This window comes from Crocodylus porosus, unplaced genomic scaffold, assembly GCF_001723895.1.
Source record: "Crocodylus porosus isolate Cpor-Errol unplaced genomic scaffold, CroPor_comp1, whole genome shotgun sequence".
NCBI lineage: Eukaryota > Metazoa > Chordata > Crocodylia > Crocodylidae > Crocodylus > Crocodylus porosus.
Window position 1 is genome coordinate 234,496,607 of NW_017728886.1, and position 25,633 is coordinate 234,522,239.

Sequence of the window (25,633 nt, forward strand, 5' to 3'; positions counted from 1 at the left end):
TTGAAAACCCCTGCATTAGAGGATCATACACAGCTGAGAAGTGCAGAGGGGGTGCAGACAAAGTTAAAGCCAGGTATTTCTGATACATTTGAAAAGTGTATTATGCAATACAACCATACTGATCCTCCCAAATACAGTGCATTATTAATAATTATATAAATATACTCAGTGTTTTAGATGATGGAAAATTAGTTAATTACTCCTAAATTAAGTTTTCTATAGGTAGTTTCTGTGTAATGAGAGAATGGGCTAAAACTAATAATTTATGTCTAGAGGTATTATTTACTAGTACTATGCAATTTCATATGCTTTACTGTAATTATAAAATGAATTCTTTAAACATTTTCAGTATCTAAAAATATAGGTAATTGGAAAAAGAAAAACAAGTGCAACAATTAGTAAAATTTAAATGCAATTTTTTTTAACAGGAAGAATTACCTTTCATACATTACTAAAATGAATAAATTCAAGCTGCTGCATTTTTTTAAATGAATTGTAAACTAATAATTAGAATTGTATTCCAAACCCTCTTTCCCAGTCTCTGGAGTTCTCATGGCTTTCCTTTATCAAGTGTAAGTATAGATAGCCTAGTTTATTTCTAATATCTCCTTAACCACAGCTAATTATTTGTAAGTTTTAATAAATAATAACAAGCAGAGAACTAATCCACTCTTTTAAAAATCAACACTGAAGTTTACACATCTAACCAGATGAGAGTGAAGTATTTCTAACACCTGCCGCTGTACTGATTACATTTTCATCATTCCATTCAGATCAGATCTGCCTGTTGAAATCAGTCAAGGGGAGAGAATGCTCAGTGGATGAAATTTACCCTGCTATAGAGAGGTTTCTTAAAGTTCCCAACACACAAGTCCCACAATGGGACTAGGAAATGGAGCTGGACTCAATGCACTTTGGGTGGATTATTAGAAATAATACACATTTTTAAATTTTACTAATGTTCCAATACCTTGTTGTGTTAGTCAAAAATGTCTATGAGGCAACCTAATCCTTTTCCTGAAGATTTTTCATTCTGGAACTTAGCATCAATTGCCTGGTTTGTTCATTACTCATCTCATCTTCAGTATCTGTGGCTTAATTTCCAATTACTCCTCCAACGCATAACAGTCAAGTCTTAAATAAATTGCTTTTTGTTCAGGAACTCTCTTTAAAAGGTCTCTGCTGCTCATTTGGTATTTATTACTTTATTGCACTGATATTGGTGTTTATTACCTTATGGAAAATAATGTGGTCATTCACTTATTGTAATGGTGGGCTTCCAATGCCGCATGAACCACCCCTGCTACCTTCCCACCACCTGGGACTGCCTGGGATGGGCTGGCTGCTCCGGGAAGGTGGCAGGAGGGCAGCTGGGTGTGCTGGCAGCCAGAGAAGGCAACAGAGATGGTGCACAGGGGACTGAAAGCCCACCAAACCTGAGCTTTCCTGAGCACACCCAAGCTTCCAGCAACCATGCATCATCCCTACTGCCTTCTCCTGATAGGGCCCTTGTATATGTAAGGAATATCACTGTAATTTGTTACATAGCAAACTAAAATACATGCGATGTGTTTTAGTTTGCTATGTAAAAAAGTTGTTTAAATCGAAATATGCCACCAAACATGTACACTTATAAAATTTGATCATAACAGCCCACCGAACATGTACACTTATACAGGCGATCCTTGACTTACATTCCGAGTTACAACATTTTGCACATACAATGTTTATAAATTGACACCCTGTTTCAACTTTATGACATCAGTTTCGACTTTACAACACTGAATCCGACGCAATGCCACGCCAGCGAACAAGTTTGCTGTGTCGCTCATCTCCCTGGAGAACATCTGTCCAAACTTCCTTGGACACTTTCTTTTAAGAAAGCAGACAAGACTCCAGAAAAAACTGCAGCCAAGACTCCTGAGAAGACTCCAGCCAAGAACCCTTCAAAAAGTCCATCAAAGTCACCTCAGTGAAGTTCTTCCAAATCAATGCGACTGCTATTTACAATATAAGTACATTAATGTATCTATATTACTCATCTATAATTGATCCAGTACAAAATTCTGGGGTATTTTTAGTAAAAATAGGGTGTCGGGCCTTGGTTCAGAGACTAATCCCCCATTTATAACATTGTTTCTTATGAGAAAATTGGTTCTGAGTTACAATGTTTCGACTTAAGATGCGGTTTTCAGGAATCAATTTTGTCATAAGTCGGAGAACTGCCTGTACAATTAAATCATTAAAAAAGGCAATTAAACCACTAAAAGGGGCAATTTCCTCATGTGTACAAGGGCCCTCTTATTCTATGACTATAAATAAGTCACAAGGTCAGATTTTTGACTGAATATGTATTTATATTCCTACGCCTGTGTTTACATATAGACAGCTTTATGTAGCCTTTTAGACAGCAAGAAGTTTTGATTCTGGTAAAGTATTTGGTCAAAGAATAACTAAAAATCCTGTATTACAATAAAAAGTTACTTGCAGGGGTTTTGTGGGTTTCAGCTAATATAACAATAATGTGCCATCCTTTCTTTTCCCTGGGGAAAACACATCAGGTGACAGCTATAAAAAGTAGTTCCTTCCCTTGTTCCCTCTTCTTTTCTCTTTCCATATTTCCACCTTGATTATTGTCATTGTTGGTTGTGGTTCTTACTGTTAAATATTGATTCAGTGCTGTCAAGCCACACACATTAAAAATAGGTTCTAGCCCTGAATAGTATATAGTCTTTTAGACAGGATAAACACAAGGCATCATATAAAACAAGTTCAGAACCTGGAAGGTGATGGAGAGGTTACTGAGAAGGAGATATTTAGGAGGAGAAAATTAGGTTTTAAGTTGGACTTTCGGAGTGGGGATAAGGGGTTGTTTAGCAGTTCTGTTACATACAAAACTAAGGTTCCTGGCAAAGGTTCACTTAATGGTGCAATGGGATCTAATTCCTGATCACAACAGTCATGCCTCCTGCCATATCACATGTGCATGGCAGGACCAGAACCCAGTCACAGTTCTGCAGCAGGGAGCCTGGGACATTGGTTTGTAAGAGCTGGATGAGAAGAGTCAATCAACCCTACTTACCTGACACCTACAAACCTATGGGCTCCCTGCTGGGGCCCAGAATCAGAGATCCTCGTCCCAATCCTGAGGTCTCAGTGGATGTCTAAAAACATGAGTGCAGCTATAGGCACAGACTTTTATCTTTGCCGGGGGCAAGGGGCTAAGATGATGGACATGTGGAAAGTTTTACACATTTCAGGTGACAGCCCTCTTTCCGAAAGGGCCCATACCCCCATGTACTTGGCACCTGTGTGTGAAGCTGGGCTACAGCCCTGCTTTTTAAAGGTCCTGGGTTACTGGGACCCCCCTAGATCAGGAAGCTTCTCCGCAGTTCTAAGGTTCTGTTGCACCAGAACCGTTAAACACTGTGTGCAGAGGCTCTCCAAACTCAGGGTCCCCATGTGCAAGGATGCCTAAAGTGCTTTGCTTTTAAAGTGAAAAGCATTTTAAAGTGTCTTGTTCTGCAACCCCTTGCATAGTCAGCCTGCCTGGTTGTGGAGAACCCCAGAGCTCCCCATGACTGTGCATTTTAAAGTGCCTTACTATCACAGAGCGGTCCCGATAGAAGGGTCTGCTCAGTGCTGCTGTGTGACGTCAGAAGCCAGGGGCTGAGCTCCGGTACAGTGGAGCCTGTCCGAGACCAGGCTCCAAATACACTTACCCACAGGGACATGGCAGACTGAAGGGGAGCAACAAACTCCACCACCGTGGTGTTTCATTAGCTCTTGCATCATCCAGCTGGGCAGGCACCCCACAGATGATGTCAAACAGCTATGATGAGCCAGAAAATATAAAGAGGAGACAGACCCAGCAGGGAGGAATGAGCAAGAGATGGAGAACACCGGTAGGTGCCTGATAGGTCTGTACTTACCCTTAAGAGAGGGCCCTGGGAGGAAGAGCTGGGGCAAATGAGGGGCAGGCAGTCCCTAGCTGAGCTGGAAAATAAGGGGGATACAAAGAAGCCCCAAACTTGAAGGCAGGCAGACTCAGCTCGCCAGGCCAGCCTGTCCTGAAATAAAGGCAGGAGGCATCCTTAGCCCAAGAGATATCGGGTGCCCCTAAGGGGTTGTGCCTAACAAAAAGGGCAACTCAGTTCATCCATAGGGACACATTATTTTGGGACAATTGCCCGTTTTATTTCCTGGGCCAAACACTGGAGAGACATCCTGTCAGAGAAGTTGAGCTGTAGGACCCTGATTTCACTAACCAAGGAGACCACGCATAGCTGCGTTGTTGTCAGGTGATGTGTGGATGGGGTGTAGGTGAGGTGGAGCCCCAGATCACTGGGGCATCATACCCTGAGTAACCTCCTGGGACACCATTGACTCCTCCTTATCTTTATTATAACAACTAAGGCATGGCAGAAAAGTGAGAGGTGTCCCTCCCACGGGGATGTGAAGGTAGACCCTTCATGGAAGTTGATCCTGTGACATACACCCTTCACAGAGGGTTGTCCCGTGACACTTACCCTGCAGCCCTCATAAGGCAGGAAAGGCTTCTGTGCTTGGGGGCTGCCAAGTTCCTAGCAGGATAAAATTCTCAGCCTCCTCCTCTCATCCCCCCCTCCCCCACAACCACCAGGCCATTGCAACCTATCCTCTCAGCAGCCCATTTTCAGCATCAGGAGCAGGGCTGCCCCAATGCTAATCATCCCAATTAACTGATTGTCAGCATTGCCTTTGACATGCTATTCATGGGCAAGCACATTCAAATTATGACACCATACAAATGAGCCACAAAGATGTTCCACATATTTTGTGCAATATCTTTGTGACTGGTATGCCATTTTACAGTGCCATAAATCAGCTTCACATGTAGCACTTCTACTATTTATGGTGTGATAAACACATGAATTGCACCTTAAATGTTATGTATGCCAGACACCTGACAGATGGAGAGCAGTAGAGCAAGAGAATGGGCAGGAACATAAAAGGTGAGCAAGTATGAGGAAGTTAATTTCTCTTTGCCATCTCATTGTCTCTACAAACATCTCTCTCCACTGCTACAGTTCTTTAAAGATCTTTTTTGAAAAAGTGAATTTATCTTTTCTCTCATTCTTTATCTTCTTCGTTTCAAACATGTCTTTTGGTAGCTGGACTCTTCAAGAAAAGGTGATTCAAAATACAACTCTCTCATCCAGATTAGAATTAGAATCCAATTTAGAACTTATAGCAATAGTTCACCAAGAGAAGTGCTATTTAATACAATAGAGTTGGTGCATGTCTCCCTTTAGTGCTTAGATTTATTGAAGAGAAGAACCAGGCACCCCTCGTTTATTCCATTAATTCCATTCGATTAGTACCAAAAGCACAAAATGGAATTGATACCTACTAGTGATTATGGTGACTATAGATATTCTGCTAAAGCACATTGCATATTTTGGATTGCAGTTAATTCAAGTATCAGGAAATCTATCACACCAATACCTTTATATAAATTGGTGGCAAAGGACATAGAAACCTTACACTGATTATATTACAAAACTAACTCTCCTAATATTACTGTACAATTATGTATATACAAAATTAGCAGTTGTGTAGTACACAGAGAAGTGGAAAATGTAAGCATACATCTCACAGCCAAATGCAGTGAAAAGGAACTGATGGATAGTCAGGCCTATTTTGACTTTTATGCCACCAGGTTGAACCATGTAGGGTCATTCAGGGCACAGGCATGGCCCCAGTGGACACTGCAGGCCAAAATATTCCAATGTCATATGCCTGGGGCACACATGCAGCAGAAATTAAATGCGTCTGGACAGACATTTGAAGAAGAACTGCAAAGTTATCAAGTATATTTGGTTGTTAAAGCTAGAACAGTGAAGTTTGGGTAGTTTGCAATGGCAGAAGAGATGTATGTGCAGCATTATTCACATCTTTCTGGTGTTATTTTACAAATCTGAAAAAAGCTGTTTTCATTACAAGTCAAAGAAATGGACAAAGGCTAGTCCTGAAGTTTTTATGTCTATGGAACTCTAAAAGTTAGTGAGTTTTGCTTATGGACAGAAGGAATCCTATTGGTACTAGTACTAAAAAATGTCAAAAGGTACAAGAAAAAGGGGTTTCCTGGATATGCAAGGAGCAAAAGGATAACAAAAGAAAGTGTGAGCCATCTACTGAATAGGACATCAAAGGAGAGAGAGAAAGAAAATGGACATACATAAAGTGACCAACTTTTAGGGAACAAAATCCAGGAAACAGTCTTCAGTGTTCCTCAGACCTGCAAGTAGTTTATATTGCTTCCAAATCCAGTTAGTGAAGCTATAAGAATATGTTACTAAGACAGTTAAAGCTCATGAAGTGAGAAAGAGGGTAATTGATAGAATAGTATGTTTGCATATCTGAAAATGCTACATCAGTACAAGACAGTTTGTAATTGTTTCAAGAAAAACAAATTTATAAATATGATGGAAGGCAATACTGGTTTAGCAAAAAATAAATAATCCAGTTTCTCTCTTTAATATAGTAAGCTTGGTGGCAAAGGATAATGAGGTTATTCCACAGTGAGATATCAAGTATAATAAGGCTTGTAATATTTCATAGAGATGGCTAGGGGAAACAGCCAAAATATAGGTTAAATGAAATTCCTATCAAACATGTACACACATGCTTTACAAAAAAGTAAAACACATTAAACAATGCAGGCCTTGATTCTGTTTTCAGTTACAGGGATTGGTTTTACAACAAATTTTCCCTAGTGAAAGAGCAGAATTAGGCCCCCAAGGCTCAAGGGTGGGAGCGGAAAAGGAGTTTCTCTTTTCTGTTGCTACTATTGCCCCAAGAAATTGCTATTAAACTGACTGTGGACAAAATGTTGACGTGCACAGTGGGGAAAAGAAAACACAGAAAAAACACTGTCCCTCTAATCTCTCAGTTATAGTAACTTTGGGCATTGCTTATAAACATTAGTAGATAAAAATACAATTTAAATAAAAGTAGGACATTTGTTATATTTTAAACAATATCAGAGCAAGTACCGATACAAACACAAAGTCTTTTCAGTACTGAAATACTTTTCAAGAGTTAGTGAAAGTAAGAAAAAATAAATCGTAAGTATTTAACAGCTATTTTTTTCAGAAGGGTCATTGGCGCCCTCTAGTGGTACAATCATTCAAATGCACTCTCTTTTGTTCATGACAGGGTATAACTGAATTTCAAATCGAGTAAGCTAGGAGTCATACTTGTTCTTGCTCTCCACTGCACATGTAGATGCTGAGACTTTACTGCAGAGCTAATTAGGCCTCTACAGTAAACATCTAATGTAGATGCAGTGACTGAGGCCCTTTTAGGCATTCACAAAAGCAGAGCATACAACAACTGGGAAACTTAAACACTGAAAACTAAGGTGCCTGTGGATTTAGCTCCAGGGCTAGGAAGAAGGAGAACAGAAGGGCCTTTATTTTTTTGTTCCAGGATTTAGGATGAATTTAGGTGCTTAAGTCCATTTTAGGTATGCATATTCCTTTTGTGGATCTAGCTATAAGTTGTTTGAGGTAGGAATCTGTGAAACTTCTAGCACACTTGTTCATGTAAAGCTCATACTAAAGCCCAATGGAGCTCTCCAGGATCTATCTTGATGTAAGCAGTGGTAAAAGACTGCTCTTTCCAAAGTGATGCAGCACTAACACAACAAAGTTAAAGGGAAATACATAAATAATGCATATTTCTATAACCAACGCTCTCACTAGTTAGGCTGAAGGAGATAGTCAAAATACTCATTAGAAATGTTTTAGCTGTTTTTTAGACAAACATAGTATTCCTCTGTAAAATACAATGTATGAGAAAGTACCGATTGACTTCGGAATGTGACATCAGAGAACACATTAGACTACCTCCAGAAAGATTTGTTCCAGTATGTACATCATAAACCAAGAGTCAACTTATCACAAGTTAAAAGGAAAATATATTATGTGATAGCTTTGTTGAGCCAAACATTACTAAGGAGTTTCACAGAAACAGGAAAAAAGATGAAAAGTGTGAGATTTTAAAATATTAAATTAATTATTTCTGTTCTGAATGTCCCCTAGTGTTGAGTTAAATGACTGAAACATTTAAGTATAGAAAACTCAATTTTTCTCTGATTATGTCCTCTAGAGTCTACCCAGTTGAGAAAGTAGTTACTTGCATAAGTCACATGTTTTCCCCCTGAAAATTAGCTGCTGAAAATTGGGGCACATCTTAAATGAGGAAATGCAGGGAACTGAAGGCCTGATCTTACATGACCTGAACTGCACGATCCCTCTTCCAGAGCCCGGTAGGTGGGCAGCAGCATCTGCTTAGTCAGATAAAGGCAACTCAAAACAGGGCTGGGAAGTTCAACTAATTCGGCAGACATGGTTAACTGAGCCAAACTGCCTGGCCCTGCTTCTCCAGCCACATGGGAAGTCAAAAGTGCCTGCTGGGTCCTGGAACTAGGGGGTTCATAGAGTAGCCACAAGGTTTTGCTTCTTCCTGTTTTCGCTTCCCCACCCCCCTGCAGCTACCTGTGTTTCCTGCAAAAATACTATACTTACCAGTATTTTCAAGGAAAGATATTTTTCCCCTCATTTCACCTTCCAAAAACCAGGCACATCTTTTTTGGCAGAATGTAGTATGCAAGGAAATACAGTTCTAATAGCAATGTGTAAATGCTTGTACAAAAATAGGCTGCTATATGCTTTTAATGTTGGCTTCCTAAGTATGTTATGAAGGTATTTGAAGAACCTAATAATCCTATTATAATATGCTTTATTATTAACCACACAAATCACCTGATACTAAATTTTAAAACTACAGTGATAGAGGCATATTCAAGACTTGAACATGCTATGTCAGGGGTGGGCAAAATACGGCCCATGGGCCAGATTTGGCCCATGAGGCCATTCTATCTGGCCTGTGGGGTCCCTAAAAAAATTTAGAACATTAATATTTCTCTGCCCTTGGATCCTGTCAAAAATGCAGGAACCAAGGGCAGTAGGACACAGGGGAAGCCTGGCAGGCTCCAACAACGGGGGGGGGGGGGCCCCCCCCTACCCAGCCCCGCCCCCCAGCTGGAAGCCCCAGCCCGGTTTCTGGTCTGGGACCATGTGGCTGCCCCAGCACGGGAAGCTCAGGTAAGGTGGGAGGGGACCCCAGGCAGGGCAGGAGTGCAGAGGGGGGGAGCAGACCCTCCCCACCCCACGCCCAGTGCCCCATGCTGCAGATGCTTGCAGCCCTCATGGGCTGCCTGTGCTAACTCCAGACAGCCCCATGCAGGCTGCAAGCACCTGCAGTGTGAGGCACCGGGCATGGGAGGATCCGCTTCCCCCCAACACTCAGCTTTTCCCCGGGTGCCTTCCCTGCACAGAGAAAAGCGGCCCCTCACCCATCCCATGGCCAGCGCCCCATACTGCAAGCACACGCAGCCCACACAGGGCTGTCTGGAGCAGGCACAGGCAGCCCCAGACCAGCTGCAAGTGGCTGCAGCATGGGTTGCTAGGCAGGTGAGGGGCTGCTTTCCTCTGCCCCCCAGGCTCAGCACCAGCTTGTAACCCAGCCCCACTCCCAGGCTGACAGTGGACTGGGTTACAAGCTGGTGCTGAGAGTGGGGAAAAGTGGCCCCTCACCCACCCCATTGCCAGCGCCCTGCACTGAAGCCACCCAAGGCTGCCTGTGCCTGCTCCAGAGAGCCCCTCATGGGCTGCGAGCGCCTGCAGCAGGCAGCACCGGCCACGGGCTGGGCGAGGGACCACTTTTCCCTATGCTCAGCACCAGCTTCCTCCCTGCCGGCAAGCAGGGGGTCGGGGCTGTGCGCTGCCCCCCCCCGTACCGCAGGGCTGGGGAGCACTGGGTGTGAGCAGGCGGGGAGCCAATGGGAGCACAGGCCTGCACCGATGTCCTGGGGCCAGTGCTGGTGGGGCCCAGACCAGGGTGGCAGAAGCGCGGGATCCCGGCTGACAGGGGCTCTATGGATCCAGGCCAGCTCCCCGCTCTCCCTGCTGGTGCAGCCCAACCCAGCTCCATAAACCCCTGCCAGCCTGCACCTTCGTTCTGGGCCGCACCAGTGCCTTTGGTCCCAAGACATTGCCCCAAGATGGTGACCAAGGGGTGGACCACCTGTCAAGGGGTGGGGCTACCCATGCAGCTGTCGACAGCCTGCCAAAACTGGGTAAGCAGCCCTCCACCCAAAATAATTGCCCACCTCTGTGCTATATGAACATTTTATAACAAGTTATTCAAGCAGCAACAGAAGACGCATTTAAATATGAGATGGTTAGATGGCATTTGAGTTAATAGCCCACTTTTGGTCCTTGTCTACTATTCATAAAAAGAATATCAGAGGATATATCTATACCACTTTGTACTGCTGCAGTAAGGCATATGCATCTGTTCTGCATGTGTTATCTTTTAAAATATAACTAATATTGATGTTGTGAGCTAAAAGAGTTTATAGGCATGTTCCCCAGAGATATGATTGCTGCCTAAATTTAGCTAGGATTTAAACACCAGGGAGTGGGGAGGGCTGTCCAAGTTCTTAACATCAGCAAAAGTTAGAGGGCATAAACTAACCATTAAATAAAATTAGGCTGGAAATTAAAATAATGTATCTAGCTATCAGAGTGGTGAGTTCTGTAAAAAGTTTTAAATAAGGCACCCTCTATATGTTCAGGAAGAGGTGCCATCTAATATGCAATCCACATTAACGTGCATACATGGCAGGAGGTGCAATTGTGGGATCATGCATTAGATCCCACTGAGTCTTATTGCTGGTACAAGGGCTCCCCCTACACCGGCAAGAAGCAAACTCTTGAAGCTGAGAGCCCCCTCAGCTGAGAGGTCTTCCAGTCATGGGGGCACCCCATGCACCCCTACAGCTAGGAGATAAAGCTCTTGTGATCTTCCAGCCCTGCAGATGCTAAAATCCCTGGGGCTGGGAGATTGCAGTTTCACCCGATGGCTGCTGGGAGGATCTGCAGGGACCCATCCACAGCTGTGAGCTGCTGCTGGGACCTAGAGTCCACAGCTGCTGCAACTGCAATTCCCCTCAGTTGCAGGACTCGTGGCCCCTACTGAGCATGGTGCACCCCAGCTGAAGGGAGACCCTACTACACATGCAAATTAAAGCTCAACAGCAACCAGCTCTAAAGTTAGTACACATTTTCAAGGTCTAACTTTATCATTTGTTGGAGCCATTTATAGTGTGATAGCTACTTTGCACATTCAGCTGGTCTGGAGGTAATTGTGCAATAAACCAATTAATTGTATGATACCTGTAATGTGTAGAGTGGGCCCGAGAGTAATGAGGCAAAAAAAATCCCAAATACTTTTAAGAGGAAACTTGATCAACTTGTCAAAGGGATGATATGACAAGATTGCCTGCAATTACAGGGGACTGGGCTCATCAATCCAGGAGATCCCCTCCAGTCACAACTTTCCCAACTTTGTAAACACAACATCTCTGAACACTGTGTTTACAAAAGCACATTGATGACTGAAGAGTTAGTCTGCTAGAACACCTGTTGGGAATGAGCAGATCTAACAACTTATCAGTCCCATTTAAGGGAGAATGTTAAGCTCTGTAAGTAAATCCTATTTGAGAACAAAAGAATTTTGATGTAACACAAAATATCTCAACTGGTAACAGCAATCTAAACCAGGCACTGCTAACAGAAAGTCTGTGTGCTAGTCTATGTGCTAGAAACAATTGTGAAGATTTATTGCTTGGATTTCTCTGAGCTCTTGCATTCCTGTCAGCAAAACAAGATTGAAATGGCTTCAAAGACTCTGATCATTTTCCCTCACCAAAACCACTTGAGGCTTATGACTGTTGCTCCAGAGAACTGGAAAAGATGGGTAAAGTATGTGCAGTTTTTCCTGGCATGTTTTGTTGGCAGCAGCAAAGGATGAATTCAAAGAACTAAGCATTCTTCTTAGAATTAATACACACCACTGACTTAAGCCCTCCTTCAGAAACCTTGGAAAACTAAACATTTTCCCTGGGCGTTCTTAATAGGTAATGTTTCCCCTCCCACAAGGAACAAGTGTATGTATAAATATAGACAACTCCATAAGATAAAAAGGAATTCAGCATTAATTTGGGAAAGAATAGCAGAAATAACCAACAACCAAATGTTTCTGCCAATACTAAGTCATCATTTACCCCATATTGTTCTGGGTAATGTTGCTGTTTCTCCATTTGTCCATGAGAAAGAATGTCCTTCAAGCATCTCACTGCATACTCCTTACCGTCTAGTGCATCCCACAGTCTGTGGCCACTTGCTACTGCAGGTATCCTTGCTGTCTACACTGTTCTGGGGACATAAGCTCCCCTTGCTCCATTCCAGCTGGGCTGCACATGGTCTGGGCTCAGTTTGGGATGGCAATTGGTGTGTGGGTGGGTTCTCTTTCTGCATCTCAACTCCTGGGATGGCTGGGAACACTGTTAGGGAAATCTCAGAGCACGGGAACATACTCAAGCAGGCTCATCTTGAGTCCTTTGGCAGGGGGAAATGCTTCTTTGAAGTGAGACTTCCATGCCACTTCTTCCTGTCCCCTCACAATGATGTCACTTCAATCCTAGTTTAAACTATAATAATTAAAAATCTGGAGATACTGGGCAGCATCTATTCCAGGTTCTTACTGCAGTTCCTTCATTGCTGTTGTTACACTGAGGAGCTTGGAAGGGTCCAGAGAGCAATCAGATATAAAAATGTTGATCAGACTTTCTGCTACCTGAGATTCACTCTCCATAGGAACACATTTCCTCCTTCTCATTAGCGTCAGAGTTCTGCCTGGGGTAAGATGGTTGAGGATAGGTTATGGTGAGCTCTTATTCAGAACATTTTAGGTATAGTTCCATTACCCTTGAGTTGCACAATAACAGCCAAAACTTAAATGAACTATAATAAAAACCAACAAGTTACCCACTATGCAAAAGTGGGCATCACTGATGAAAGTCAAGACTGTCTTATTCTTCCTCTTCTTTTAATTAATCAATAGATGGCAGCAGAGATATCATTTTTCTCATCCACAGAGCACATAACTGTTATGGCACACCAAGTATTAAGGGGAGGAGGGGAAAGTTCCTTATAAATTGTAAGAACATGATTTTTCCTCTCTTAAGTTAACCTCTTTCTATAGGTTACAAAGCCTATAAGCTTACTTCATGGCTCCTCTGTTCTTGGTTTTTAATTTAGGGAAAAAAACCCAAAAAAACAACTCCTTGAATCCAGGTTAATTTTCAACTGTCCTAAAAAATGTCAAAAGATGCTTTCCTTAATCAGGGAACTGATAGTATACTGACCAAGAGTCGTGCTCTTAGAAAAAAATTCCCACATAACTTTCCACTGCAAGAAGTACCCACTTTCCAGAAAGTGAAAAGTTTCTCCCTTTGCAACAATGACCCAGGAGCTACAGGACTTTGAGAACTACTGTTTAAATCAGAGGTGTCAAACTTACCCCACCCAGCACCTCACAGGCCAGATCTGAATGTGGCAGCAGCTGTGGAAGTTGTTACAACCATCACTTGTTCCCCACTGCCAACACAGGTTCCCAGCCAGATGACATGCCCTGATTTTGGTGGTGAGCCCCATCGCTGCTTCCCTGCCCCTGAATTCCCAGGCCCTCTGGGACCCTTGTGGGACAGATGACAGCTCTTCAGGTTGGATCTAGCCCAGGGGCAGGCAATTATTTTGGGCGGAGGGCCGCTTACCTACCAGTGTCTCAATCAATAAAATGAAATATTGGGTTGTTATTGGGCACTTCTCAACCATTTTTGAACTGGACAGTGTCACTGTGACTCAAAATTTATACCCATGGGGCCTTTTGCAGTAACAACAAATGCCCTTGTTGACAAGTTCAAACCATGCCCTACATTGTTGACTTGTGTCCATTTACAGTGCTACCTGCTGCCCTTCAAGCTCTTTCCGCTGGTGATGACAACACCTTAAGGTGGCTGAAACAATATGGCAAAACCATATATGCTAAATAAGATACATTCTAAACATCTATATATTTTGGCATTTGATTTTGGGGGTTTTTTATCATGGGGGGGGGGCAGGGAATAAATAAATCAGAGCTCCCTCTGTCCCCTTTGCTCACCAGGACACAGATCCATCTGTGACTGTCCCCCCCATTTTTTTTTGTGGTGCTGAACACTTGTGATATGCCAGTGCCCTACCCATGCCATGTGCCCCTCACTCCCAATTCACAGCTGCCCAGCCCCTCTTAGCTCTGCTGGTGCCTCTCACACCTGACCTGCAGCCCCCCCCCCCCATCCCCACCAGTGCCCCTCACTCCTAACCCATTTCCCCCCACCCCCCAATATGTGGGGAAGCAAGCTGGGGTGTGGCACAGACAATGCCATAGGTGACATGTTGAGGGAGTGGGTATGGGAGGGCATGTTCCCCACCCCCAGATTTCTGTACTCACTACAGCCCCATATTCCCACCTGCTCTGGCCCCAGGCCCCGACCCTGCTCAGTGCTTTCAGCCCTAGTGACCAACCCCCTTCCTCACTGTGCAGTCTCAGCATGACCCACCACCTCAATCCTGCCACAAGTTGTGCCCCACTGCCCACCCTACCCCCCTCCTCATGTGTCACCTATGCCCCTACCATAGACTTACGTGCAGGGAACTGCGGGAGTTGCTCTCCACCATGCTGCCTGGCTATATTGCCAGTCATGCACATGTGTGTACATGGACATGTACATGGTACCACCTGCCTCTGCTTGCCCTCCTTCTGCTCCCCCCAGCCTCAAGCAGCCCCTTGTAAGCTGGAACTCTATCAGCCTGCAAGTGGAAGCCTGCAGTTTCCCAGGTTTTTCTCCTTTAAAAGGAGAAAATCTGCATTTTTCCATGAGAAACAGAAAGTCTGGATCCCTGATCATCAGGTACAGGTGGTGTAAAAGTATATTGAGATCCTGATCTAAGTCACATCAACATCAAGTGCACCCTTATTACAACACTTCACAACAACACGTTAATCTTTAACAACTGAAATGGAACAAGGGACATGGTGTGCTGAATTCTATATGGGCTTATTATTTAAAAAAAGTGCCAATAGCATACTGAGTTCTATTAATAGGAGTCGCAAATCTAGGGACATGATTTTTCTACTGTATTCAGCACTGGTAAGGCCTCACCTGAAGTAGTATGTCCAGTTTGGGACCAGACCCTGCACTTCAAGAAGGATGTGGCAGATTGGAAATGATGCAATACAGAACAACAAAAATGATTACGGGCCTGGGAAGTATGACTTACGAAGAAAGGCCGAAAGAAGTAGTGTTAGTTAGTCTGGAGAAGAGAAGACTAGTGGTGGGGGGCGGTGAGGTTTGATAACATTCTTCAAATACCTAAAGTACAATTACAGAGAGGATGGAGATGAGCTTCTCAGTGGCTGTAGGGGACAGGACTAGGAGCAATGGCCTTGAGATTCAGCCAGATAAATTTAGGTTGGAAACCAGGAGAAACTTCCTGACTATGAGGATGGTCAAACATTGGAACAGGTCATTTAGAGAAATGAGAATCTCCATCATGGGAAGATTTCAAGAGCAGCTTAAAAAGACAATTAGCTGGGATGGTTTAGTCTAAGATGATCCTGCTTTGAGCAGGGGGCTGGACTAAATGACCTTGCTAAGTTTCTGCTCTACCTTCCTACGACTGGGTAGAGAGGACAAAAGGCAGGAAGCAGAAAGGCCAGGTAAAGGGGAACAAAGTTGCACCCAGGGAGAGTACAGGGCTAATCTGTGGCATACCTGCCAAAGAGGTTGGCTCCCAATGCTCTAGAAGATTAAGTTTATCCTAATGGTTTTGCCTGGCCTCCATATCTAACCTAGGCCATGAAGCACTATGGTGAAGAATGCCCAGCCCACTCACTCCTACTCTGTGTATGCCTCACTACTGTGATCTGGTAATGTAGCTGCCTTATAGCAGCACTGTGTGTATGCTAAATAAACATGCTTGACACAGAGAACCTAAAACAATAGCTAAGGCTGTTACATGGCCTCATTTTTAATGTGTGGTATAGGTGTGAGTAGGTGGGGCATGCTTGATAGCAGGGTTCCCAGGCACAAAATGAAGGCAACATAGAGATGTCCCTAGTTGCATTACATCTGATGTCTGATCACAGCATGGGTTTAAAGACATCAACTCTAACTTTCTCAGCTGTCCAAACAAACAAACAAACAAACAAACAAACAAACAACCCACTAAAAGAAAAGGTAATATTTAAAAAGGATTCACTCTTTAATTTGTCATTGAGACAAGAATTACAATTTTAAATATTAAAGTGGTGTTGTGAGTTAAACTGTTGAAGACTATATTGAAAGTACTTTATTGGAAAATTAAGCTGTTGGAAGTGTCTGGCTACATGACAGGTAAAACAAGACATAAAACAGTTAAAAATTCTCATTTTTTTTCAAAAATTTGTCAAAAACCACACTAAGTTAGATTAAGATATATACATGAGAAATCAGCAGCTTGATTAATGAGCAAAATGACATTGAATAATACTTTCAAACTACGTGCAATTAATAAAAGTATATACAAGATTAGGAATTGATCAGGAAAGAAAAATTTAAAGTCGTTTTAAATTTCTCTTGCTTTGGGCACTTCCTGGCAGAGCATCTTTTTTATTTTGCCACTTTGCAGATGTTTTACAGCATTCTTTTGATCCATGAAAGGCACATAAACATACTACACAAAAGTCAAATGCACAGGTCCCTCGGCTACATAGTCCCCGTTTCTTTAAAGGCTGATATTTAGCAGGGTACTGACATCTTGGACAGGGTTTTAAAGCTTCATCGGTAAAAAGAGTTCTGGCAACCTGTAGCAAGATGGGTGGGGAGGAGGGTGGAAATTAACGCATATACAGTATTTAGTTCCCACAGTACCTATATCTTAAGAAATCTTCCTTTTCAGTTTTTGCAACTGAAAATTTCTTACCTTAAAATATTCTTCCTGTTTACTAGTTGATGAAACAGAACTGCATCTTGTAGCTATCAGAGGCTCAATGCAACAAGGTGGGGTTTGAAATAAAGCAGTTTTGGCTTGAGCTTGTACAGGTCTTAGAGCAGATCTGCTTAGAATATTAAATCTTGTGGCAGCATCTTCAATATTCAAGAGGCATCCCTTTTAAAGATAATGATCATTAAGAAGGACATTAGGTTTCTATAGAGTGAAAAAATAATCAGGGTTTTATTTAATGCATATTTTAGAACATTTCTAGGTTTCAGAACTATTTTTTCTTCCTTCCCCCTTGTAAAGAGTACAAAATGCCACATGGTGCAAATTTCTCTAAGTAAAAAGAAATTTTTTACTTGATGAAGAGGTGGACAAAAGACGACTCTTGGAGGAAACATTGTGGTCAATAAATACCTGGCCCACTCACTCCTACTCTACCAAATTACAGCAGCGAGACATGCATAATGTAGCTGCCTTAAAAGCAACATTGTGTAAATGCCAATAAACATGCTTGAGACAGAGAGCCCCCCCGCCGCATTTTACTTTGGGATGAACAAATTAACTCTCCTTTACCATTTAAAAGACAATGTCTCCTTACAACTCCTCAGATGTTCAAGTAGAACACAGATCAAAATAGTAAGCATCTTAAAAGGCATGACAGTCTTGTCACATGCACATCTTGTTGGTAAAACCAATCCTAGAGGCAAGTTAAGCCATGAAGTAAAACATCTGGGAAGAAGTCAAGGTTTGCATTTTACAAGACCACAAGCAGCAAGTGAAATGGAAGAAAAGATGGGGTCTAAGTGGAAGTGAGGTTTGGCCCCAGACTTTACTCAGTTACTATTTTAGACTTAACAGAACTGTCCTCAGATACATGATTATAAACACTACTTGATGTATGGTATTGTTTGAAAATAAACAGAAAAACAGAAAACATCCTGAACACTCTCACATGACTGTGTGCATACATTCCATCATACCTACTGGAAAAAATTAACTCTTACCATCAGCTAAAATATTACTGCAACTTCATAAGATCTTCATTCTCTTCCCTGTTCACAGCCCCCTGCTCAAGTCTTAAAAATAAATAAATAAATACTACTTTGGGGAAATACATTACCCCAGCTTCTGCCTTCTGTTGTTTTATGTACAATTTTCTCCTCTGATATGCATTTTTATCTTGAACAACAATTTCACGCCAGTTTTTGCTTACTTTCCAAATGCTGAAACGAAAAGTTATCATCATCATCATCATGCCCCTTCCAAATCAAGCTTTTGTTTCTACATGTGGCACAATAAGATCATAATACGGAAACTAACCACTTATCATTCTAACTTACCTTAAAAACATTATATAGCAATATTCTGCTAAGCAGAGATAAGACGGCAGATTTGGTTTAAACACAGTATCACCTCACATGTTCTTCCTCATCATGTAGAATCAGATACAGAAGTCTACCAGACTATTTTATTATAGTACCATAGCATTTCTGTAAATCAACTTATAGCAACACAGAATGTATTTTTCCTTTCCCTAAATATTTTACATTTTTAGATGGTCATATATTTATTTAGGAGTTTGCAATCTGCTTGCTATATTAGCTATTTACAAAGCTGCACACTCTGTCTCTCGGAACAACTTTCATCCATTTCCCTAACCAAGTGTAAGATTTATTTCTTCTTTTTAATAACATTAAGGAAATCTTGGTCCCACTGAAATCAGTGACAATCCCTACAGATTCTAGTTGAAGCCAAGATTTCAGTCATAATGCCATTGCCTTTTCTAAAACTATCCCAATGACATAATAAAAGTTGTTTTTATATTAGGAAATCACCTTTTTGGTCTTCATATTTATAAGTGGCTTAAAGAATCTTAGGCTTTTTAGGGATTAAAGAACAAGATATATTTTTAGAGTATGTGTTAAGTGTTACAGTGGGTACATATACACATATACTTTACTGTGGAGTAGACTAATTAACTCCACAGTAAAATATTATCATTTACACATGCAACAGTATTACGGCGCAGTAAATTAACTCTGCCATAAGATAGTACTGCCAGGGACTGTACTATCTTATGGCGGAATAATTTACTGCACTGAAACGTGTGGACACTGACTGCAGGCATAAAGTGCCTGGTCAGGTCAGCCCAGCCAGCTGGGGGTCCGCTCCACTCCAGCTCAAATTGCTGCTGTCTTGGGCTCACGTGTAAACACTGCACCCAGGAGCAGTTTCCTCTGGCTCAAAGGGCTCCAGAGTTAATTGTGTTGCATTAATTACACATGTAGATGCTCCCAGTGTTGCTCTTTTTACTGCAAAATAAATAAATAAATAATCCATTTCCTGATTTAGAGAGTTTTTAGTAAGTTTTAAATTTGCAGTTGCTCAGATCAAATAGAATCATAGATTGATGTATGGGAAACGGAGCTCAACACATATTAATATTTTCACTGAAGATGCCAGTATTTTGTTGTGAATAAGTCTATAACAGTGGTCCTCAAGCTTTTGAGCCCATGGGCCTGATGAATGGCATGAGGCTGTTGACAGGCCAAACTGAACCCTGTGCAACAGGACTGTGCCAGGGCCCTGGCACCACCCACTCCCTGCCCCAGACACAGGGATTGGGCCATGGGACTTGGCACCATCACCTGGCCTTGCACACTAGGATTGTGCACCCAATCCAGCACGCAGGGTCCACAATTCCCTGCGAGTCCAGAAATTTGGCAGCAGGGGAGGAGAGCCACCACTTTCCAACCAAACTTCTGGACCCAATGGGATCTGATCTGCAGACCAGTGGTTGAGCATCCCTGGTCTAAAATTAAATAGAAAGAAGAGGCTAGGTACCAGTGACAATTCTTGTCACATCTACACATTATTAATAGATTATGTTACTCCTCTGACAATAAATAAATAAATAAATAAATAAATACAATAAAGGCAGCCCTGGATCTCAACTAATTTGCAGAAAAGCAACTTTTAAAATACAACTTATGTCTCTCTTTCCTTCTTACCTGCACAGGTTTTCCACAGTCAAAGCCTCTAAAACTATTGCAAGAACATGCTTCAAATCTCTGTATTTTAATTCTGTTAAAATATCTAATTTTTCAAGGCCCATTTTCTTGCCTATAAGTCCAGCAAGAATATAATCCAATACAGACATTTCAGCCCTGTAAGCATTCTCCAAAAGTTCATTTTGCTGTGAACTTCTCTTTTGTCTTTGAATGCAGATTTCCTGGACTACTTGTAAAGCTGGGGTTCTTGATAAATCCCCAAGTTTTAGAACAAAATTTCCACTGTCCTCTTCATTAAAAACCAAACCACTTTCTTTGTTGAGAGTTTCTCTTGTTATTTTTAATTCACATTCTGAATTATTTAGAATATCATTGTCTTCCTCTGTCTCAGAGTGTGAGCCCCTTTCCTGAAGGGTGGATAATCTTCTGAATTGGTCTAGTTTTCTTAGCTTTCTGTTAATATCAAGAATTTTGGGAGTTTCTTTACGATTTTGAAAGAGTTCTTGGAAAGATCCCTCATGACAAGACAGGGAACCTTCTGTTTTCTCCAAGCTAAGTGAATTGTACCCACTGTCTTCAGGTGTTGAAATGTCCAGGTCACTTACCACTTTAACAAGGGGAGTAGGTGTATCAGACAAATTAAGCTTAAAATTGGCTAGGAGATTGCTGACCGGGGTCAAAAATTTATTCTCATTTACCCAAGACAACATACAAGTAGGTGTTTTAAGCAACTGCAGAGAAGTACTTTCATTACTACTGCTTGTGAGGGCACTATCAATTAATTCATTAGGAGTCTTTCCAACAGTAGTGTCTTTAGAAGCATTACATTGAATTGGCGATAGACATTCAGGTTCTGGCACCAAGCTGTTTTTACATTTGGAATCATCTACAGTAGAAGTCCTTTGCTGTGAAAAAGCAAGTCTCCATTTTTGACAACCAGGACTAGACTCCTCAGTTTTTAAGGTGCTAGTAGCTAGAGGTTTATAATTTTTATCTCTTGGAGAATCTGAAACACTTTTTGCAAGCCCGTCTTCAAAAGAGAGACTATGAGATAATGTTTTTTTCCTGCTATTCCATGAAGAATTGGCTTGTCTTTCAAAGCTGCCTAAAGTATTATCTGAAGCAGTTTTAGACAGAAGCAGTCTCCTGCGCAGTGATGGGTCTTTTTTACTTGCTTTAGGAGTTTCAAAAAAATCTACACTTAGATTTGCTTTTCTTCTTTCTGATAAGGATGTAGAGTTCTTTTCAATTTCAGTGGAAGATGATACAGGAATCACTAAACTAGGGTGTGAATACTCAGAACATTCATGTAGCAACGAAAACTCTTCTTTATGTTCTGCATCAGGATGATCTAAGCAAGGGTCTTTTAATGATTCATTGTATCCACTGTCTTGAAAGATGGAAGTGGAGTATGAGTCTTTAAAACAGGAATAGTTGATATTGTTGCTGGGAGAGGTCATCCGGCTTCTTTTAAGACTACTCAGCAGGGAATGGCTTTCTGACATCTTGGAATTTTTCCAGTCCTGTAAAGTTAAAGACACTATTTTTCTTTCTGGACTAAGCCATTATTAACATTTGAATGCAGTTATCAATTGATATAATTTATTATACCAAAAGGGCAACTGTTGTTTTTCTGTGCAAACTTATTTAACTATCAATAGTAGCCACAGGAAAAGAAAAATCAATTACATCTTAATGGAAGAAATATTCATTGACCAATATGATCGTGCATTATAGATATTTAGCAAAGTTGGTGGCAAATGCTTAACATCAGTTAGGTAACCAGGAAGAACAGTTAAAAGGCACAACCTAGATTAAATGAAAAAAGTGAAAACACATATCCAATTAGCTAGCTGATCTGCTATTCTTCCATGAAGGATGCTTTCAATGAGATCATGGACACTGCAGGTGAAATCTTGGCCCCACTGAAGTCAATGATAAAATGATTTTTGAAAGCCAGCCTTTGAGCCCCTTAATTACAACAGAATCAGGTTTTTACCCATATGTACAATGTCCAGTCCTTCTGCTTTCTACCAGTTTGGGTCTTGAGAACTAATGGGTTAGTTAATTAAAAATGGGTGAAGAAAAAAGCATGTATTTAAAGAAAGAAAGCATTAAATTACCTACTGCTGCTCCCTTCAATTAGTCACTGAAACCAGCAAGTTGGCCCACTTCCAGCATTTCTACTCATGAACTGATAAACCCTTGGATCTGGATAAACCCTTGGAATTCCAGCTCAAAGGACAACAACCAACCACGTAACTATATTTAGCTTCTTTACAAATGTATGGTAATCACCAAATATTTATGCTCAGTTCTATTCATAGTTGAAAGTAATACAACCCCATACCCAGTGCTTGTGGAAGCTGTGGGACAACTCACTTCTTTTCTAGGGTGTGGACTGAAAGATGCTCAACTCAATGGCAATATGTACCCCTACATCCCTTGCTCCTTTGACCCCTCTCCTTCCCCCTGGTAAGGAGGATATTTTATTTTTGACAATGAAAGAAACAACAGCAGTTCTATAGGAACTTATATGGCTTTTCTCTGAAAGATAAGATCGGTGGTTCACTCATGCAAGTTATAAACACCAGAAAAGAATGCAGGCTGATCACTGTTTCCATTCAGATATGAAGAGGGGTCTTCTCCACAATGCTAGGTCAAGACAGGAACACGGATCAGTTTACTACTTCGCAAGCACAAGACTCAGCAGACAAGTAAACAGATTCAGAATAATGCAACTTATAAGGAGCAGTAGTTCAAAAGACAGTAGAGCCACTAAAATAAAAAGGTGTTATATGCTTTTGGAAAGTTTGACTCAAAACTTTGACTATAAAATACTGGTTCCTAGTCTTGACAGTTTGGGAGATGCACCTGGAAACAGCCATTGGTATTTTAGAACCAACAAAAATATTCATAGGCCACATACCAGAGTAGGTGGTCTTCAGTGGTTCAAGGATCCTGAGACAATTTGCTCTCCACTGCAAGGAACAAGATGAGTGCAGTACATCTGCTAAATGAGGTTATACTTTGATGGGTTGGGGATATTAGAATAATTACCTGGTGATGGCAAGTCTACAAGGGAGAAAATTTTCCCTATAGTAAACAGATCTCACCACACACACACTTTTTGGTAGAGAGAAGGATAAGACAGACACAGCGTAGTGGGAAATTACGAGGAGAAATACCAAAGACCAATAGGGTAGGTAGTCTTTTGCCTATAAAATAATAAATGAACGGAAATATAAGGTCAAAAGAATAGCAGCAGAAAAATGGACATGACTCCATTTCTGAACACAAAATTTGGACTAGCATCAGATGTTCCTGTGCAACTAGAGGCTGAAGGTGAATTTTTTGCATTATAACATGCAAGGCAGTACTCTGCTTTTGCCCCTCAAAGTTGCTGTTCACTTCAACAGCATAATACCCTGGGAATCAAAATCTGCAGTGGAATAGAGTTCCGAGAGAGGAAGGCTGTGCATTTGTGGTTCGTTCGTTCGTGTTAGTTAATTTCCCCTTTTTAGATAGAAGGCAAAAATCTTGTAGTGTCCCTGGCTGGATCTGTCTGGAACCATAGCAGCATATTTATCTTAAACGTACAGTGATGTCTAAGTTGCTGCTGTTACTATGATCACCATACCTTTTCAGATCATAAAAGTTAAAGATTTAGATTAATACTACCTGTATGATCAGTTTAAAAAAAAAAAAAAATCAATAAAAAGTCAATATTTTGAGTTGACTATAAATAGCTTATTTCTTCATCTTAATATTTTTTAAATTCAGAGACCTTGTTGAAAAAAAATAAAGCTTTCAAGCAAAGAAACATGAGGCCATACCTAAAACTTGAGGAAAGTAAATAAATCTTTTGCTACTTCAGTGGGTATTGGATCAGATTGATAGCCCAGAGAACTACCAAGAATACTAGAAAGAAAGGAAGTGCTGTACTAGAAAACACACACAAATAGTTGGCAGGCAAATGACATCGGCGACTGTTTGGGAAATTTACCTGCATTAAGCTTTGAATCCCAATTAGGGCTTTTTGTTTTTATGAAACATCCATTTGCTCACAGAGCTTGTATCTGTGCCTCCCAGGGCAAGATTGGGCAGGTACAGAATCAAATCATAGAACATCAGGGTTGGAAGGGACCCCAATGTTAACACATAGGGGGATGGCTCTACTTTGAGCAGGGGTCAGACAACTAGATCATCCCAGCCAAGGCTTTGTCTATCTCGGTCTTAAAAACCCTCCAAGGATGGAGCTTCCACAGTCACTCTGGGTAACCTGTTTCAGTGTTTTACTTCCCTTCCAATGAGAAGGTTTTCCCTCATACCTAATCTAAGCCTCCCTTGCTGCAGCTTGAGATCACTGCTCCTTAGTAGTTATTTGCCACTACTGAGAACAGTCCAGCTCCATCCTCTTTGTAGCCACCCTCCAGGCAGCTGAAGGCTACTATTAAATTCTCCCCCCCCCCCAGTCTTCAACTCCTTTCCAACAAAAACCATTAGAAACAATTGGGTCCTTGAACCAAACTCTGCTTCAGGCAAGTCAATAAGAACAAGTAGATAACAAGAATCCTTGCATCAGACTTGGCACTCTCCTGGTTTCTCGGGGCTCCTGCCCGTTGGAGCAAAGGGAAAGAGCAGACAAGTCTCCTGGTACAAGGCAGAGCAGTGCCCCGGTCCCCCCCATGGCACCAGCCGTTTCCCTGCAGCAGACAGGCTTTCGCTGGCGGCGCCCATCCATCGCCCGTCAGGGGAGGGGAGGGGAGAGGAAAGGAGATGCGCCGGTCGAGCTGCCCCGTGGCTTTGGCATCACTTACCCAGCTGTTTCACAAGGCAGGAGATGGGGCAGTGGGACCTAAGCCCACGAAGGCTCCAGCTTAAAGGGGCACTGACAAGGTTTAGCCCCCAGGAGTCGGAGCGGGCCACGGCCTCGCACAAGAGCCTGAGGAGAAACACCTGGGGCAAGGGACAGCCTAGCAAGGAGCGCCCCAGTCCCGCGGCCGCCTCAGCGGCTGCTGCCCACCGGCCCGGGCTCTGCCGCCTCCAGCGCGGCCGGTTGCCCTAGTAAGGAGCCGCTTCCCTCCGCCCGGCGGCGGCGACAACAGCTTTCCCTCGCTTGGGTTTCAAGTGCCCGCCCTTATCAACTGCTGCTTCCCTCCTCTGCGCGGCACCGGTGGGCTGGGCGGGGCGGGGCGCGGCGCCCCCTGCGGCTTCGTCCCCGCGACCTGCCAGGCTCCACCGGCCCCGCGCGGTGTCCCCGTCTCCTTCCCGCCACTCCGGGGCCCAGACCCGCGCCCCAGGCGTCAAAGCTCCCCCAGTGCTCAACCCACGTGCTCCAGGCCCGGCCCTGCCCACGGCACAGGCTTGAACTCGAGCTCTGTACCTGCCGGCACTAGCCTCGACCACAGGCTAGTTTGGATGCCGCGCCGGGGTGTGCGGGTGCCTCCTGTCCCGCCTGCGCAGAGCAGATCGAGCCCTGCTCTTGGGCGCGGTTCAGGGACTTTGCGTCCTGCCCCATCGGTTAGTCCTTCCGCGCCTCTCCCCCCTCGGCGAGGGAAAGGTTAAGCTGCGTTATCCTTCAGCGTTTTAGTCTTAGGATATCCCCCCATCTTCCTTCCCTCTGGAAGTCAACGTCAAACC

The 25,633-nt window shown here is 42.6% G+C and overlaps 1 protein-coding gene across 1 annotated transcript; it reads right to left on the bottom strand.

Moving 5' to 3' along the window:
* Positions 1 to 16,238: 16,238 nt before the first annotated feature.
* Positions 16,239 to 25,090, bottom strand: FBXO43 (F-box protein 43). Its single transcript, XM_019551240.1, has 5 exons — positions 24,811 to 25,090; positions 19,991 to 21,513; positions 18,100 to 18,202; positions 16,962 to 17,147; positions 16,239 to 16,842 (listed from the first exon to the last, which is right to left on the bottom strand). The coding sequence occupies exons 2-5, from the start codon at positions 21,493 to 21,495 to the stop codon at positions 16,594 to 16,596; spliced, it is 2,043 nt and encodes a 680-aa protein (XP_019406785.1). The 5' UTR covers positions 21,496 to 21,513; positions 24,811 to 25,090; the 3' UTR covers positions 16,239 to 16,593.
* Positions 25,091 to 25,633: the final 543 nt, after the last annotated feature.